This window comes from Phalangium opilio, unplaced genomic scaffold, assembly GCF_054372755.1.
Source record: "Phalangium opilio isolate 3A_F unplaced genomic scaffold, DU_Popi_V2 ptg000079l_1, whole genome shotgun sequence".
In the NCBI taxonomy this organism is placed as follows: Eukaryota; Metazoa; Arthropoda; class Arachnida; order Opiliones; family Phalangiidae; genus Phalangium; species Phalangium opilio.
In genome coordinates this window covers 7,217,579-7,234,594 of record NW_028324187.1, presented here as the reverse complement: position 1 = coordinate 7,234,594, position 17,016 = coordinate 7,217,579, and the positions used below count along the sequence as shown (strand labels likewise).

The following is a 17,016-nucleotide window of genomic DNA, read 5'->3' as shown; positions in this document are numbered from 1 at the left end:
ATATCTAATTCTTGTCCTCATTTAGAATAATAAAATTATTAGGCCTAAATTAAAGTAGAGATACTTACAATTAAACCATTCTCTTTGACTGCAGCTGAAAACAACAATTTATTCAGAAATAGACAACAAATTTTACAGTTTTCTTGAACATTAATTTATTTATTTACGTTTTCCGGTTTAATTACATATTACATAATATTTCACATCCATCTTTAAATTTAAACTTACTTAACCTTAAATACCAAGTCATTTAATTAAATATATTAATTAATTTCCATTATAATTAAAAAGACTAGTTCTAATAAAAATAAAAATAAAAAAATAAAATAATTAGTTTTAAACATATTGCTTATAATTATTAATTCCATATTACCACTATTTCTTGTTAGTTTATTATTAGGTAGAAATTGCAACAGCACTACGTTTTGTTGATGGTGTACCAGTCTCTTTTTCAAGCTGTTTCCCAAGATACTCCCTGGACAAAAGGAATTAAAATATATAGATGTAATAGCCCTAATTATTATCTATTTAATTATATTTATTATAAACTTATCTAAAAAAAAAAAATCGGGACTAACAAAAAAAAACAAGATGAACCCGGCATATATTAAACTTTTGCGCGCAAGTTAATGTTGAATTTAACCCTCGGCCGGCCCTCTTATGAACTTATGAAATGATACAACTTATATGTACAACCAATAGGAAAGAAAAAAACCCTTTGAAACACTCTTGGTTGACCCGAAAAAATTTACCTAGTAATAATAATAATAATATAACAATAATTATAATAAATAACAAGATGAGCACTGCACATACTAAACTTTTGCGCGCCCGTTTGTTGGTATTTTAAACTTGAACTAAACCCTCTGTATTCCCCATGGCTCTAATCAAGCTAACGATACTAAATACTTTTAGTTTTACAAGAAAGCACGTGCTTAAAATAATACGAATTATAATAAAACAAGATGAACACGGCACATATTAAACTTTTGTGCGCCCGTTTGTTGGTCTTCTAATGTTGAACTTAAACCTGTGTATTCCGTATAGTTTTAATCTAGCTAAAGATACTAAATACCTTCAGTTTTACAAGAAAGCATGTGCTTAAAATAATAGTAATAATAATTATAAGAAATAACAAGATGAGCCCGGCACATATTAAACTTTTGCACGCCTATTAACTTGTCGTAAAACCCTTGTAAAAGTCAAAATTTTTACTTACCAATTATGGACCATTAGTTTTTGAACACACAACAAAGCTTCATAGCGCACATTGGGATCTTCATGGGCTAGGAGTTGCATTACTAAGTGTTTCCCGCCCAACTGTTCAATAACACTTAAAAAAATAATAAAGTAAAGAAATATTTTATTAAAAAAAGTAACTGAAAGTAATTAAAACATTAATAATAACTTAAAAAAAAGTAACTGAAAGTAATTAAAACATTAATAATAACTTAAAATAAGATTTAAAACAAATTTTCCACTTACTGTTTTCCTCTGGGGTAGTGTCTTACATATTCTCCAATATCATGAGAGGCAACACTCAAAACTAAGGGATCTTTACTGTTATCCAAAAGCAAAACCAAGATTCTAAAGAAAATCAATAAAATTTCCATTAAAAATCAGAAATTTCCATTAAAAATCAGAAATTTCCATTAAAAATCAGAAATTTCCATTAAAAATCAGAAATTTCCATTAAAAATCAGAAATTTCCATTAAAAATCAGAAATTTCCATTAAAAATCAGAAATTTCCATTAAAAATCAGAAATTTCCATTAAAAATCAGAAATTTCCATTAAAAATCAGAAATTTCCATTAAAAATCAGAAATTTCCATTAAAAATCAGAAATTTCCATTAAAAATCAGAAATTTCCATTAAAAATCAGAAATTTCCATTAAAAATCAGAAATTTCCATTAAAAATCAGAAATTTCCATTAAAAATCAGAAATTTCCATTCAAAAACAATAAAATGTCCATTAAAAATCAGAAATTTCCATCAAAAACCATAAAATTTCCATTAAAAATCACAAATTTCCATTAAAAATCACAAATTTCCATCAAAAAGGATTAAAAGCCAATATAATTGCCATTAAAAATCCGTGAAGAGTTGTAATAAATAATTTAATTAACTTACTTTAGCAATTCATGAGCATGTTCATTAAGCCTTGTTGCATTTTCGCGCCAAAATTTCTCTGAGCAATGAACTGGACTCCACTCCAATCTGCCAGACTTAACTTCGGTTGAATACTCATCAAATGAACTTAAATCTTGGACACTAGCCAATAATCTATCATTTAGGAATGTAACATCATCGGAAATATCACTATCATCAAATTTCCGGCCTTGCAAGATTTCCAATTGCTTCAGGACTTTGCATTGCACCATTGCAATTGCATTATTGCGACTGGTTTCTTGGTCTTCACATTTTTCAATCAAATTCTGCAATAATTAAAGAATAAATAGAAATAAAATTAATAAAAATATGATAAAATATAATAAAATGAATAAAAATATAATAAAATGAATAAAAATATAATAAAATGAATAAAAATATAATAAAATGAATAAAAATATAATAAAATTAAATGAATAAAAATATTATAAAATTAAATGAATAAAAATATAATAAAATTAAATTAGTAAAAATATAATAAAATTAAATTAGTAAAAATATAATAAAATTAAATTAGTAAAAATATAATAAAATTAAATTAATAAAAATATAATAAAATTAAATGAATAAAAATATAAAATTAAATGAATAAAAATATAATAAAATTAAATTAATAAAAATATAATAAAATTAAATTAATAAAAATATAATAAAATTAAATTAATAAAAATATAATAAAATTAATAAAAAATGAATAAAAATATAAAAAAAAATATAAAAAAAATATAAAAAAATGAATAAAAATATAAAAAAAAATATAAAAAAATTAATAAAAATATAAAAAAAAATATAAAAAAATGAATAAAAATATAAAAAAAAATATAAAAAAAATAAAAAAAATATAAAAAAATGAATAAAAATATAAAAAAAATATAAAAAATGAATAAAAATATAAAAAAATTAATAAAAATATAAAAAAAATTAATAAAAATATTAAAAAACAATAAACTTACTCTAAAGGTAGCAAGGATGATCCTAGTAACTTTTTCTTTCACAGATTCACTCAGAATGTCAGCTAGAATTGGTATTACATTGAAACGGGTCATTTTTTCAGCTAAGGTACTGTTAAAGGTCATGACCCACAAACAGAAGGTCAATTGGTATTGAATTTGGAAGTTTACACGTCCAGCCAAAACAGTAACAACCCTGCAACAACAAAAGCAATAATAAAAATCATTTATACACTAAAATAAAATACCTTACAGGGGAATTAATTAAATTAAATTAATCAATTATTTCTCATAAAACAATTAAACCAAAAAAAAAACGATTAATTAACTTACGTTGAAATTCCATCAACTCCCACAAAAGCAATCCTGTATTCATCAATTCTTAGCATCATTTGAAGGCACCGGGCCACAGATTGAATGTATTCATTATTAGGGATACGTAACTGATCCTTCAACCAAGTCAGGTAAAAGTGAAGGTCAGAACCATCCATTAACTCCCGGCTCCAACAAGCCATCTTAGCAACAATACGACTGGTCATGTTCATAATGAAGCTATCTGGTCTATTCAACAAATTCAAAAACGGAGTCCAAACTGATTCCCTCTTTTTACGGGAATATTCTTTGAATATCTCAACCCTCTTTTTATCTTCCTAGAATTTTAAAGGATCTTATTTAAGGATTTTAACTTTAGGAGATAAGAGATAAATCTCTTACTTGCAACATATCATCAATCATAATTAGAATATATTGAATAGTTTGGTCTTTTGAGATGTGACCCAAGAGATTCAGGAATGTTTTAGCACCTTGAATTCTACTATGAGGGTCTTTAAGTAATGTTTCGCGATCTTCTGGGTTTGACGCGTCAAAAGCAACGATAAAATTGAAATCCTCATTGCTAATCATTTGTCCTCTATAGGTTAAAGTGGTTTATTAACAATTAAACTTCTACCGCTAACGGGAATTATCAAAATAATTGTTTCTTACTGTTGGTAAGACTGCCAATTAACTCGGTGCGAACGAATTTCATTAGCGCGTTGTTGTAGTGTGCTAGTAGCAGCAATTACACCTTAGAATAATAATTTGGCCTTAATTAATACTTATTTAAAGTTACTCTGAGTCAATTCAAGACTTAGACTTGGTAAACACGGGAAATATTAAATATTTTGACCAAGGCTTAATGAATTTATTATATTTACCTCCTTTTTCGATATCATCTGGTAAACCGGACGCTAATATTTTATCCATTTTGACCTAATTATACTTAAAATATAACTATTTCTTGTAATATTAAATAATACCACTTATTTTAAGATCAGAGAAATACGTCGAACAACTTCCGAAAGCTTCAAATTAAAAACTGACCCCCTAAAGTCACATGATTCAGGGCTCAGAGCCTAGTTTATACAGAAAAAGGTAAACTACAGGTTAGCTCATTCTATACTGTGTGTGTGTTAAATAAATAGGCCGTCATGAATTTCTAATTTATTTAATGTTATTTTCTTTTCAAGTATATTTTAAGGTTTAAATTAATTAAATCTTACGTTTTCATGAGGTTTAATTTATTTAAATGCAGTAACATTTTCATTTGGTTTACATTTTCGTTTCGTGTCGTTTGTTATCTGCCACCATGGAGTATTACTACAGGATATGCAAAAGTAATATTTCCAGCCACTACTACTTCTCATCATCTCATGATCGTCTGCTCCAAACGTCCAATAGAAAGCGTTGACGTCATATCATGCCGGTTTCGCGTTCTTATTTAAAATTAAATGCAAACGTGTTTTGAACTTTTGATTAACTTATAATCTAGCAACTTTAATACACTTATGGCGTCGCTTAACGTAAATATATCGGTTGAAACTAGCCACGAATATCAAGTACAAGAGATATCTTATGATGGACAAGAAAATTATACTCAGTAAGCTTAATTAATGATAATTAAATTAAATGAATTAAGTTTTCATAATCTTCGGGATAAAATATTAAAATAAAATAACTATAAGCCTACTTTTCGTAACTCCTTGTAAGTCCGCAGCCATCTAAGAGTATAACCATATGTTTCAGGCCCCTTTCATTATCGGAGAATTTCACGAAACTCGCTCAGAAGATCGATTTCAGTAAGGTAGGAGACGATGGCGATGATCTTCATATTCAAGCTGGAACTGTAGATCAACCCGATCTTCTCGCGGCGCCCCAAGATATTGATTCTGTTAAAAGTGAACCAGGAGCAGCCAATGACGCCAAGAAAGAGATTGTAACATTTCAACCATCATTGTGGCCATGGGATTCAGTTCGAAATAGCCTAAAGTAAGTCCTCTAAAATTATTTACTATAGTGTAGAGTAATAGAAACATCAAACCAAACAATTCGCGAGAACAAAGAGCTACGGTTCGCGCAAAGGCTTATACCTAAGCCTTGGCCTATAAATATAATTACAGGAGTGCATTAACGGAAGTTAGCGTTCTCTGCGATGTTTTAAGTATCGTCAAAGAAAAACACTACATGGTTTTGGATCCCGTATCCCAAGAAGCCCAAGATCAAAAGCCATTTGCGGCATTATTAGCAAAAAAGAAGGCCTTGGCTGGTGCGGGCGCCATTTTACTAAATGGCGCCGAACGACTACGCACTTCTCAATTATCAGATCCCGCGGGAATAAGCCGCGCCCGAATGGGGTTACACCCCCCTAATTTCCATTTAGAACTCTTGCAAATGAGGCAAAATTGGCGATTAAAAAAAGTTGGCAATACTGTACTGGGGGATCTGTCTTATCGTAGCGCGGGGTCGCAATTTTGGCAAAACGGGCAGTTTAAAGTTACGAAAAACGTCGCGCAACAACCAACTGGCGTTACAATGGGGGCGATTACGTCACCAAACGCCCAACAAATGGGTGCAAATGGCGGTTCAATGTCGCCTTCCGGTAGCAACCAAATGGGGGCTCAGATACCACCACCTCCAATGCCCCCGATCACAGCCCAAACGTCGGCTCTACAAGTCACGTTGCCTTGCGAATTGGAAGGAATTAGTTACATTCAAGTTACAATTCAAAAAGGTCCGTGACCCCTACAATGATCATAAATAAATGCAATGCGTAGGCTTATAAAGTCATGAACTTTGAACCTAACAGACACGGAAACTATTGCGAGTGGAGATTTAACAATTCCATATACGGGTACAGCTGGGGAAGGTCGATGGCAACAGAAGTTAGAAGCCGCGCAAAACGTACTCTTTTGCAAAGAATTGTTCACGCAATTAGCGAGAGAAGCGGTACAATTACAACCCGTCATCCCTAACCTTGTTGTTGGCAATCAAATCACCGTTTCGGTACGGGTCCCCCTTAATTAACACAATTGGCCATATGTCTAATCAGCGCCACTAGCGGATGGTCTGAAAACTACTCCCATAGAGTCTAGGTATATTTAAGCGGGTTTGCAGAATTTCCGTCAGATGGCGCGACGTTCGAGCCACCTGGCGGAAATTCTGTAAACCCTCTTAAATATACCTAGTCTCTATGGAAGTAGTTCTCAGACCATCCGCTAGTGGCGCTGATTAGACATATGGCCAATTCTTAATTAATTAATTAATAATACCAACATTAAAATTAAAAACCCCATGCATTTATAGTTGTTCCCTGGCGTTCAACTTTGCATAGGTTTATGCCATAGTTCCAGCGGACAACGTAGCAAAGTAATTAAGACCCAAATTAAGACAACCGCCGCGTAAACCAATTGAACCCCTATAACTGATTATTCTTATCATTACTTTAATAAAGTCATCTTCGAATCCTCCTAAAATGGACCATAAACCCGTCCTGGAGCATTCCCTGCACCAATTACTTCGCGAATTGCATTACAACGCTTTACACCATCCCATGCCACACCCAACAACAGCCACATTGGGTGTAAGTAAGAAACGTAGGTTGGCTGGGCCCGAGGCTTACGATAGAGCTACTCTAATTGATTCTGAACAAAAGTAAGTACCCTACGCGATGTTGATGTTGTTGCAAACCCGAGGGGGCCGTCACTCCTTCAAATCTCGTACACCTATGTTTTCAAATCATTCAAATCACATAAATCACTTCCCAAATCAAGCAAATCACTAAAACCGCTTTGAAATCAATCAAATCGCTGCACAAATCAGTGAAATCGCTAGTAAATCATTCAAATCACTATAAAAATCAGTGAAATCAGGTGAAATCAATTGCAAATCAGTCAAATCACCTTATAAAGCAGTCAAATCATCAAATCATTAAAATCACTATCAAATCAATGCCAAATCACTCGAATCACTATCAAAATCACTAGCAAATCGTTCGGTATAATATCACGAAATCGTTCAAATCCCCGACAAATCATTCAAATCCCCGACAAATCATTCAAATCCCCGACAAATCATTCAAATCCTCGTTAAGTCACCAGTCATTCAAATCGTACAAATCATTCAAATCACTTCCAAATCCTTTAAATCACATAAATCGCACCGAAATCATCGTAAAATCGTGAAAATCGCTCTCAAATCATTCAAATCGGCTCCAAATCAGCAAATCATTCAAATCATCAAAATCGATAGTGATTTCAAATCTCGTACGCTCTGATGCGTAATGACGGCCCCCTCGTGCAAACCCCATGAGTACGCAATAAATATAAACTAAAATTCCAGCGAAACATTACTGGAACAAATAGTACGTCAAACGCGTCACGTTGTCTTGCGTTTAAGAACAGTTTACATGATTGATTCATACGCTTGCGAGATTTCCGATCCCTTAATAATGGCGCATTGGATTTGTTTAAACAGTCCCACTAAGAGTTCAGTTAAAATCAACATAAATACTCACGGATACGAAACGATATGTCGGTAAGTTTCACTGTAGCTGACGTATCGTTTCGGTTAACGACATATCCGCCTCTTCATACTTAGGACACCATTGGTCATCCACGTTGGTGAAACTGATCTGAAAGCAATCTGTAGAGATGGTAGAGTTATAAATCTTTCATACGAAGCGCAGGAACTTCGTAATCTCTTGGTTAGTCAGGTATCGCAGCATCAGGTCAATGCTGTGCAAGCCTTGGCTAAGTTGATGGGTTGGAAAGTTTTGTCTACCTGTAACAATTTGGGGATTGGAGCTCCGGAACAAACTGGAAACGCGTCATCTGCCTTAATCGCGTCACCAACTGGTGATAGGTAAGTTGAAGTATGTTAGGACGAAGAGTCCATGTGGTAAGTGAGTATTTTCTCATCATGGATAGGGTGATATCGGTACATTGTGGTCCTCAAAGTAAAGTACAAGTCAGCGTGTCGTTCAGTCCGCAGCAAAAGGACTTTTATCCATCAACCTTAGTTCGTAATCGACGTTGGCAACATTTATCAGGGTCTTTTCGGGAAGTTAATTGGGAAAAAATGGAGGGGAAAAATTTCCTTAATAAAATGGAGCATTTAATGGCTAGCTTATCTACGACATGATTTAATTTGATTTGTATTATTTTCAATTTTTCGTAATAAACTATGGAAATGTAAAAGTCTGGATTATTTTTTTGTATTCGTTATCTTAACCCTAACTTCATAGTGTCATAACGCCAGCCAACTAAGACTACTTCAGTCGGGGCTCTAAGTAAGTAATTATGGTTTTCTATGGTTTTCATCTATGAAGTAAAATTTTGGTAAGTCAAACGTCAAAGTGACAAAATTTGAAGGAATATGGTAGTTGTTGGCAGGTGAAAATTTGAAGGAATATGGTAGTTGTTGGCAGGTGGAAATTTGAAGGAATATGGTAGTTGTTGGCAGGTGGAAATTTGAAGGAATATGGTAGTTGTTGGCAGGTGGAAATTTGAAGGAATATGGTAGTTGTTGGCAGGTGGAAATTTGAAGGAATATGGTAGTTGTTGGCAGGTGGAAATTTGAAGGAATATGGTAGTTGTTGTCAGGTGGAAATTTGAAGGAATATGGTAGTTGTTGGCAGGTGGAAATTTGAAGGAATATGGTAGTTGTTGGCAGGTGGAAATTTGAAGGAATATGGTAGTTGTTGGCAGGTGGAAATTTGAAGGAATATGGTAGTTGTTGGCAGGTGGAAATTTGAAGGAATATGGTAGTTGTTGGCAGGTGGAAATTTGAAGGAATATGGTAGTTGTTGGCAGGTGGAAATTTGAAGGAATATGGTAGTTGTTGGCAGGTGGGATAGGTTATGAAACAATAAGAACGATACACAAATTTTTTGAGACAAACACAACTGAAACACCATTTAATTGAAACCGATGCTCTAATGTACATATGAATGTTCCTTAGCGCGAGCCATACCTTGAGCAATTTTGGATCGTGAAATTACACGTTTTACCTTAAAACCGTAAAAGATATCATAGAAAGTTCCAAAGCTAAGCTGTAGTCTGAGTGGTGTGGTTGATACACATGTCGATGTTTTAAACCGCGAGCAATGTGGTTCAACCAAACCGCTCAAGGGGCATGAAAGTACAGTCAATCGACAGAATTGAGTGGCAAAGGTTACCATGATGGCAGTAAGTTAACAGTCAATAGAGATATACCCTAAGGATAGTATGGTGAGCCAGGTCGGACGTAGACGTAATCAACTTGAGGTCTCGCGGTTTCTACGACCCTGTATCCACCAGTATTCCTCGGAACTGAGACAACCCTATAGGCTCCACTTGGCCTAACTGGTACAGCTTGCGGTCTGACGTAGACTGGTCTTGCTTGCGGGGCAACGACCACCCTTCTCGGTGGTTGAGCAACAGCGACTGGAGTGTTAGCTAACCTCAACTCCACATTAGCGGGACTACCTTGACTGGCGTCGAGACCAGGTTCGTTAGAGGTGACCGTTGCGCGGTATCCAAGTTCGTCGGCTACGTAGACAACGAGACGATTTCGACCATCGGGATCGGTAAGTCCGTATGAGCCCGATACGCGTCCTGAACCGTCGCCTGTTGACTCGTGGAAACTTCCGCCACCGTATTCGTGAACATTACGGTACGCGTATTGAAATGGTCTAGGTACTTCCTAGAAATAAACCAATAAGGTACGAGGTACCGTCGTTAGCTACGGAACAGTGTCCCAAAATGTTAATAAAAGAAGTACTTACGTTTTGACGCGTTTGGCCATTGACAGCCGTAATGGCTAATAAAACTAAAGCAAGACCTGGAATCAGCAACTGTAAATTAAATCATGGTAAAATTAGAACTTCCGCTATTTGTTCTTATGTCAATCCAGTATCCAGATACTCCGGCAAGAATAGTACTTACCATTCTGAAATGTATTCCAACTCAATTTGAACTCTCGAATACTTATATGGAAAGCGAAAGTGAGACTGATACTTTCTCGAGAATTGACAGCCCTTTTTATACTCAACTCCTACATTCTTCATATTTGAAGACATTTGTATATACCTTCATTTATTATTTGGCAAGACGATGGGTACAACACCAACGCCTGAAGGTTGAATGCGGAACACACATCGCGAAATATATTTCATTTTTCAAGTGGGTAATCCTTTCCCTTCCTTTCGACTACCGTAGGCGATATAAAAAAACAGAGAAAAATAAGTTTTCGATTTTTAAAATTTCGATAACAAACCAGCCCTTCACTCGAATGTGTGTCAGTATTACGGTGGTTTCCATTAATGGTCTGTACGAAAAGGGCGTAACGTAATAACGTACCATACCGTCCAATTCTTAAAGAACAAGTGTCATAGGCCTATTTCAGAAAAATATTAAAGCCAAATATATTTGTGAAATGATTACAGACTTACAAAGTTCTATTTAAGATAAATTATACAATGTTTTACAAAAAATAAAGATGGTAGGACTAAAATGTACAATGGGTTCCATCATAAGTTCATAAGATATGTTCACCATAAGTTAGTCACTGGTTACAAACTGGAGCTTGGCATGAAGTGGCGTAGGTCATAGATTCGAGGTAAAGCGACGTCTGGTGACTGGGGTGCTCTCAAACGCTTAGTACAGACTAAATAGGACCTAGATTAAACTTCGTCCTGCAAAATTAACACCCACCGAGTGTAGGACTTCAATTCACGTCGCTTGTCGTTTTCGAACTAGTTATCTCGAGCTGTAAGTCTCTCAGTAGCATTACGAAGTATATGTTTTGTCATACTTATGGAAGGAACATATCTTATGAACTTATGGTTCTATAGACTATTTTGAGTCTAAAATGCCCTATGATATTTTGCCCTAATGGCCACTGTGATTAAATTACGATTGTTAGTATTTAGTATAAATATCAGTACCAAAGCAAGGATATTTCAGTAGTTTGATCATGTAGCACCCCTTCAACAGGGAAATCAATGCAAGAGCAACTTAAAATGCACTTTCACTGCATACTTGTTCTTTGAAGTAAATCTATCGCCCACAAAGACATACCAGCACATCTTAGGCTATCGTAGAAATGGGAAGATGAAATATTAGTAGGGTAGATCCGTGGAATAGACAGACGTGGATTGAAAGATGTTCTACAAACATTTAACGCGTTATCTCTCGTGACCTTTCGGTTGCGCTATTAGCCAGATACGTGACTGCATTTCGCAAAGAGATCTTAAATCAAGATTTCAAGGAGAAATTTATTGATTATAGGAAGTGAAAGTGAAGTGAGTAACAACACTAGGCCCTATCATTTTAGGGAGGTGAACAGTTCTGTCTTTAAAAGGGATGGGCAAGGATGTCTTCGAGTAGGCGTTTTTCAATTGGCAAAAGAAAGAAACCCATCATGTCCTCGAACCACCCGCTGTAATATAAATTTTGGTTGTACCGAAAAAAAAAATTAACAAGATTATCAAGCCCATAATAACTGCACAACGTTATCTAATTTGTGAAATTATGTTCTTTGCGTTTAAATATATTTTATAATAATTACTGTCTACTGTCTGGCACTTGGTCACTTAGAATTACTCATAACAACGAAACAATTAGCAATTTTGTGCAAATATCAGTAGAGAACTTCGTTGACCGTCGTACGTTTGACTACAACAACGGCGCTCTTTTAAATAAGTATCCTTATCTTATTGACGATGGAGATAAAAAAGGCGAAATTGGCTAAAGACTAGAAAACTAATTTAAAAATTATAATAATAAATAAAAAGGCGTAGAGGTTTATTATAATTAGGATTTTTTCTTTCTTTTTTTACTTTAACGAGATAATCATAATCACCGCTGTAATTTGAAGTACGTGTATTTCGAGATTAACTTAAAATAATACTGTGTAATAAATACATTTAAGTCTTTTTTCGATAACGATGCACTGATAAGGGGTATTCAATGCCCTGATAAGTGTGGTTGGTGGTTTCAAGTTTAAACGAGGGTACTTTCTTGAGGTTTTAAGACATTTTGAAGTTATAAGATCATTTGATTTCGGATGGACAGTTCTAACACACTCATTATGGTACGTTTATTATTAGGGTTAAAAAGCCTCCACTATCTGTTTGCCTTTGCTATCACGGCCCAGGGGAAGATGCAAACTTAGTGGGGAACGTTTACTTATGTTTCTAAACTAAATAAATATTTCAGGAAAATTCCGTGTTACCTCGCGAATCTTTCAAAAGCCTCCTTCACCCTCTTGAAGTTCAAAAACTAACTCGCCAATGGTTGTCCGAGGATTCCTCAGGATTAGACCTTGCCAGTATTTCATTCCCAAATGATATACAGTCCTCCGCGAGAATAATCGTCAAAGAACCAACGCCAGCAATTTTATGCGGGACCCCATTCTGCCAAGCTATTTTCGACCAACTAAATTGCAAAGTCACGTGGCTAGCGGTTGAAGGTTCGCAGGTGGTACCTTACCAATCGGTAGGAACTATCACGGGATTTGGCAGGGACATTTTATTAGCGGAACGCGTAGTTTTAAACGTGCTATCCCGTGCTAGCGGGGTGGCTACTGTATCAAGACGCGTTTCGCAAGTACTTAAGGAACGTAATTGGCACGGGACAGCGGCGGGGACACGGAAAACAACTCCTGGTTTTCGGTTAGTCGAAAAATACGCCATGTTAGTCGGTGGTGTTAGTACTCATAGGTATAGCCTGTCCGATATGATTATGTTAAAGGATAATCACCTGAAATTAGCCGGTTCCATTAGTGAGGCTGTTAAATTGGCCAAGTCAGTTGGTAGTTTTCATCAGAAAATAGAGGTTGAGTGTTCCTCATTGGAGGAAGGTTTCGAAGCGGCGCAAAGTGGATGCGATATCGTCATGTTTGACAATTTTGATCCTGATACTTTGAAACAGAGCGCCGAAGATCTGAAAACTCATTATCCCAATGTCTTAATTGAGGCAAGTGGTGGAATTAATGAATCAAATATTACGGATTACGTGTCGAAAGACGTAGATATAGTTTCTTCCAGTATCTTCGTACAGGGTTATAAAACTATAGATTTTTCAATGAAAATTATTTAATTTAGAAGTATAGGACGACGTCGTAACGGTGTCGTTTCCTTCTCAAAGTGTCGCCAAGGAATATTTAAATCAAAAACTTTAAATTAGATATTTCTCAAAGTACGCATGTATCTCTCAAATTCTTGTTTTTTACTTTCGTGTTCGATGGAGCCAAAAAAGTATTGGTCTGACCCCTACTGGCTGGCTGGGCGTCTTTACCTCCATTTTTATATTATTTTCGAAAACAGTGCTTCACTCCTAAACTTGGGCTCATTTACTTCTGCAATGAAGCCTCAAAATTAACACATGATATTAGATTTTTTTCCGGGCAATATTAAAATTTGTTTAATTATATTTTATAGCTGTATACAAACTTGTAATGTTAATTTCAATTAAATAAAGTCGCTTTTGTTTTAATTTGAAGAATGTTCGATTTAAAATTGCTATTAAAACCTCAACGATCAATTAATTAATTCTTCACTCTAATTGCGCCAGGTTTAAAGTTAGGAATTGCGACAAATTCCTACTTATTATTTGAAACAACAATTCATTAAGCTAAATTTGAATTTTTTTATATTAGTTAATTATTTTAATACGCCTATAATTAATTGATTTTGATCTGAGGTTAATTAGAATTAAATTTAACTCACTCAAACTTTTTTATATAATTATTCCAAACGCAATTAACCATTTTATGTATTATTTTGTTGGGTAACGTTTTTATAATGTCTTTGATTTCCTTTTTGTATTTGCGTTTTAAAAACGTGTCCAATTTATTTTAAATAATGTGAAACGCCTCATAAATGCACCTTTTTGTTGTGAATTGGCCTTATTTGTTTGTTTTGGCAACACCTGAACCACGGTAAAGTTATAAACATTCTCTGGAAACACTCGAACTGAACTTCTATTTCAGGAAGGGTTTCAACAACAAATCACGTTGAAGAAATATTACTTTCCAGTTAACAATTATTATTTCGTTTCTAAAATCGATAATTTCAACGATTTTCCGATGCCTTTATCCAACGATCAATAGAATATTCGAAGGCTGCTAGCCATCTATTTTAGGACACGCAAGTGTCCGTTATGAACTGACCATTATTTGCAAGTAAAGAAAAGTATCTCATTTACCTTTTCTTGTCATTTTCCGATTCACCTATGAAATATAGATGGCGTAGACGTGTTTCCGGCGGTAGTAGTTCGAAAGTATTTTTCTTATTAACAACAGTGCAACTCTGAACTCTGTACCCGTGTATCATAAACATGCCTGAAATAATAGAATAAAAACCGACAGTATGAAATCTAACTTGTAACGCCACCGACAACCTCATGGGTTTTTGACTTACCAAGTGCCGTGGTGGCTCCCCTGTCGGTGTAAAAGTAAAGACAACCATCCTTCAGGACGAAATATCTCCTACGCCATACTTTCCATCGTTGTCCGAGTTTGCCCAGATAACCGTGACAGTCCGGGTTTGAAATCGATAACCCTGGCAGTTGGAAGTTCTTCAAGCAAGATTCCAAATAGGGATCCACCTACATACAGAAAGAAACGTAAGAGAGAGAAAAAATACAAGAAATGCTTGGATATTAAAGTTTTTACATACCTGAGACGCTGTCGAAGCCACTTGATTCAAGGCACTGATCCACCTGGAATGGTTGAAATTACAAAAACACGTCAATAATCTTAAACTTAAAATTATAAATTCAAAGTTCTTATGTACCTGGAGGCAGTTTCTTCATCATCGGTGGCAAAGTAGTACTGTGTACCTCCGCCATATTTGGAGACACTAAAGGCATGTTGAGAACCAGCTTCGGGAACCCAGCTAGCGATGTGGTTGAGCAAAACTAACGCACCAAGTGGTTCTTGTTCCTACAGTCAAAATTATTATGTCAAAGTGTTTAAGTTGAGGATATGGTAACGTACCTGATCGCTTCTGTACCAATAGAGACAGTTATCATCTTTCAAGACGAACCAACGTCGGCACCATCTTTGCGTGGTTCCTCCACCCGTGCTAAGCCTCTGAAGAAACCCACAATGCAATGGATGATTTGTACATTTAGTTATCACTGGTGATAGAATGTGGCACGTTCTCGCCACTTCAATGTGTAAAATATCAGCACCTGTTCAAATATAAAGTTATATTATGATTATCATTAATTTCGTCATCATAACAAATTAACGTCGTCACCTGTATGCGCTAATCGCACCACTTCGGAATGTGAAGCTTCTAAAACATTGACGCCATTGATGGAAATAATGATATCACCAATCTCCAGGCCGCATGTTTCTGCTGGAGTTCCTGAAATGGAGGCCATCATGACCTTGAAGAATACCACCACCTTCAAGGACGTTATTTTTATACGTACCTTTTTCTATAGCTGAAACTACAACTGGTCGACTACCATGAATTCTAAAGCCAAATTCTCCATTGTTCCTTTGTATTACCACATATTTATCTATGTCTGCGAAGTAGAAATGTTAGAATAATTAGGATACACTTGAAAGTACTTGATTCTACGGAACAGTAAAAGAGATGGTCTTTACATTACCCAAAGCCCTGTTCGATAATCTCTTGTACATTTCTACACTTGATTTTCTATGAACCATTCTATGAGTTATCGTTTGATAGAGCTTTCGAAATTCCTGTTCAGATGATGTAGATTCGGAACTGCTAGTTCGATGTAAACTCGAATGGCAACTCAAAGCGCTGAGACTGTCCGAAGGCAGACTTATACGAACATCGGGATGAAGTTCTTTCCCTATAGTCGTGAATTTGTTACTTTTGATGCCAACATAAGCCTATTACGCAAAGTCCCTATAAGTGAGATAACCAAAAAAGATTTGTCTGCCAAACTGGCACGCGAGACCGAAAAAGTTGTCGCAATGCAACCTCCCAAGTTTCGTTTGCTCACTTATGGGAAAACATAAGCTTATGAAATATATATCCACCACCTTCGATCAGCGCTTGTCCTTGCTTCCACACCGCGAGTTCGTCAGCATCACTGACGTAAATCCAAGGGGAAAATCGATAGCTGTCAAGATGAACTCCTATAAGCGTAGCGCACGTATAAAGGGGAACCATTTGAAAGTTGTCATTAATTACTCGCACCCTTGACAAAACGTTAGACGTAATCAATTTGGTTCTGCCCAAGTCCTACACTAACTCTTAAGGAATGCTACGAATACCCCGCAATTTCAATCCCCTTTAAAAGCTAAGAACGATAAATTCATTCACTTTGCATTCCTTCGTTAATGATCTTGATTTATTGAGGCCACCCATTATCCCTAATGGGTGAAAGTCCAAATGGCTTAATCAAATGCCGGGTTAAAAATAGAAATGCTACCTAATTTTCCTTGCCCTTAAAATGAAGTAAATCCTCACGAAATAAGCCTAAATCTAATTTTTAATTTATAAACAGCTGTAGGCAACTCTAGCCAATTAGCGACCGTACCACCAGGTGACGCTATTAGCAGACGGTTAACGTTTTTATTCTAAACGGTTGCTAATTGGTTAGAGTTCC

General features: G+C 35.2%; 5 protein-coding genes across 10 annotated transcripts in view; 2 read left to right on the top strand and 3 right to left on the bottom strand.

Annotated features, from left to right (window-relative positions):
• Positions 1-130: 130 nt before the first annotated feature.
• VhaSFD (V-type proton ATPase subunit VhaSFD) lies at positions 131-4,754 on the bottom strand. Of its 2 annotated transcripts, XM_089846147.1 has the most exons (11): positions 4,663-4,754; positions 4,318-4,515; positions 4,106-4,187; positions 3,836-4,031; positions 3,455-3,771; positions 3,125-3,317; positions 2,133-2,437; positions 1,486-1,587; positions 1,220-1,333; positions 374-475; positions 131-298 (listed from the first exon to the last, which is right to left on the bottom strand). In XM_089846147.1, the coding sequence occupies exons 2-10, from the start codon at positions 4,364-4,366 to the stop codon at positions 397-399; spliced, it is 1,437 nt and encodes a 478-aa protein (XP_089702273.1). In that variant the 5' UTR covers positions 4,367-4,515; positions 4,663-4,754; the 3' UTR covers positions 131-298; positions 374-396. The 2 variants fall into 2 exon arrangements, with proteins under 2 accessions (XP_089702273.1, XP_089702274.1); XM_089846148.1 differs by lacking the exon at positions 4,663-4,754 and having other exon boundaries at positions 4,318-4,520.
• A 52-nt stretch (positions 4,755-4,806) lies between these two features.
• On the top strand, positions 4,807-8,634 carry MED17 (mediator complex subunit 17). The gene is made up of 9 exons (XM_089846146.1): positions 4,807-5,039; positions 5,186-5,428; positions 5,560-6,170; positions 6,246-6,442; positions 6,743-6,805; positions 6,891-7,090; positions 7,778-7,972; positions 8,036-8,299; positions 8,365-8,634. The coding sequence occupies exons 1-9, from the start codon at positions 4,948-4,950 to the stop codon at positions 8,576-8,578; spliced, it is 2,079 nt and encodes a 692-aa protein (XP_089702272.1). The 5' UTR covers positions 4,807-4,947; the 3' UTR covers positions 8,579-8,634.
• Positions 8,635-9,322: 688 nt separating this feature from the next.
• On the bottom strand, positions 9,323-12,470 carry LOC149654580 (uncharacterized). 3 transcript variants are annotated; one of them, XM_089846151.1, is made up of 4 exons: positions 11,364-12,470; positions 10,363-10,626; positions 10,203-10,271; positions 9,323-10,120 (listed from the first exon to the last, which is right to left on the bottom strand). In XM_089846151.1, the coding sequence occupies exons 2-4, from the start codon at positions 10,363-10,365 to the stop codon at positions 9,653-9,655; spliced, it is 540 nt and encodes a 179-aa protein (XP_089702277.1). In that variant the 5' UTR covers positions 10,366-10,626; positions 11,364-12,470; the 3' UTR covers positions 9,323-9,652. The 3 variants fall into 3 exon arrangements, with proteins under 3 accessions (XP_089702277.1, XP_089702278.1, XP_089702276.1); XM_089846152.1 differs by having other exon boundaries at positions 11,497-12,470; XM_089846150.1 differs by having other exon boundaries at positions 10,363-11,510; positions 11,594-12,470.
• LOC149654579 (nicotinate-nucleotide pyrophosphorylase [carboxylating]-like) lies at positions 12,419-13,919 on the top strand. The gene is made up of 2 exons (XM_089846149.1): positions 12,419-12,511; positions 12,637-13,919. Exons 1-2 carry the CDS (start codon positions 12,485-12,487, stop codon positions 13,516-13,518), a joined length of 909 nt encoding a protein of 302 aa, XP_089702275.1. The 5' UTR covers positions 12,419-12,484; the 3' UTR covers positions 13,519-13,919.
• A 150-nt stretch (positions 13,920-14,069) lies between these two features.
• LOC149654578 (uncharacterized) overlaps positions 14,070-17,016 on the bottom strand; it is a 31,116-nt gene continuing 28,169 nt past the window's right edge. For all 3 annotated transcript variants that reach the window (XM_089846143.1, XM_089846144.1, XM_089846145.1), the window contains exons 10-19: positions 16,448-16,543; positions 16,045-16,254; positions 15,862-15,957; positions 15,684-15,794; positions 15,419-15,615; positions 15,216-15,364; positions 15,099-15,141; positions 14,841-15,027; positions 14,626-14,761; positions 14,070-14,553 (exon numbers count right to left, since the gene is read on the bottom strand). In XM_089846143.1, coding sequence (XP_089702269.1) covers positions 14,493-14,553; positions 14,626-14,761; positions 14,841-15,027; positions 15,099-15,141; positions 15,216-15,364; positions 15,419-15,615; positions 15,684-15,794; positions 15,862-15,957; positions 16,045-16,254; positions 16,448-16,543 — 1,286 coding nt within the window. In that variant the 3' untranslated portion in view covers positions 14,070-14,492. The remainder of the gene's footprint in view (positions 14,554-14,625; positions 14,762-14,840; positions 15,028-15,098; positions 15,142-15,215; positions 15,365-15,418; positions 15,616-15,683; positions 15,795-15,861; positions 15,958-16,044; positions 16,255-16,447; positions 16,544-17,016) is intronic.

Bases quoted from the DNA above. Each gene is read 5' to 3' on its own strand.
- LOC149654580 (XM_089846151.1), bottom strand. The intron at 10,121-10,202 runs GTAAGTACTTCT...GTTTATTTCTAG, and splicing joins ATGGCCAAACGCGTCAAAAC to GAAGTACCTAGACCATTTCA.
- LOC149654579 (XM_089846149.1), top strand. From the start codon at position 12,485: ATGGACAGTTCTAACACACTCATTATG. The intron at 12,512-12,636 runs GTACGTTTATTA...TAAATATTTCAG, and splicing joins GTTCTAACACACTCATTATG to GAAAATTCCGTGTTACCTCG.
- VhaSFD (XM_089846147.1), bottom strand. From the start codon at position 4,366: ATGGATAAAATATTAGCGTCCGGTTTACCAGATGATATCGAAAAAGGA. The intron at 2,438-3,124 runs GTAAGTTTATTG...TAATTATTGCAG, and splicing joins TCATCCTTGCTACCTTTAGA to AATTTGATTGAAAAATGTGA. The intron at 1,588-2,132 runs GTAAGTTAATTA...GATTTTCTTTAG, and splicing joins CATGCTCATGAATTGCTAAA to AATCTTGGTTTTGCTTTTGG.
- MED17 (XM_089846146.1), top strand. From the start codon at position 4,948: ATGGCGTCGCTTAACGTAAATATATCGGTTGAAACTAGCCACGAATAT. The intron at 5,040-5,185 runs GTAAGCTTAATT...CATATGTTTCAG, and splicing joins GGACAAGAAAATTATACTCA to GCCCCTTTCATTATCGGAGA. The intron at 6,443-6,742 runs GTACGGGTCCCC...ATGCATTTATAG, and splicing joins GCAATCAAATCACCGTTTCG to TTGTTCCCTGGCGTTCAACT.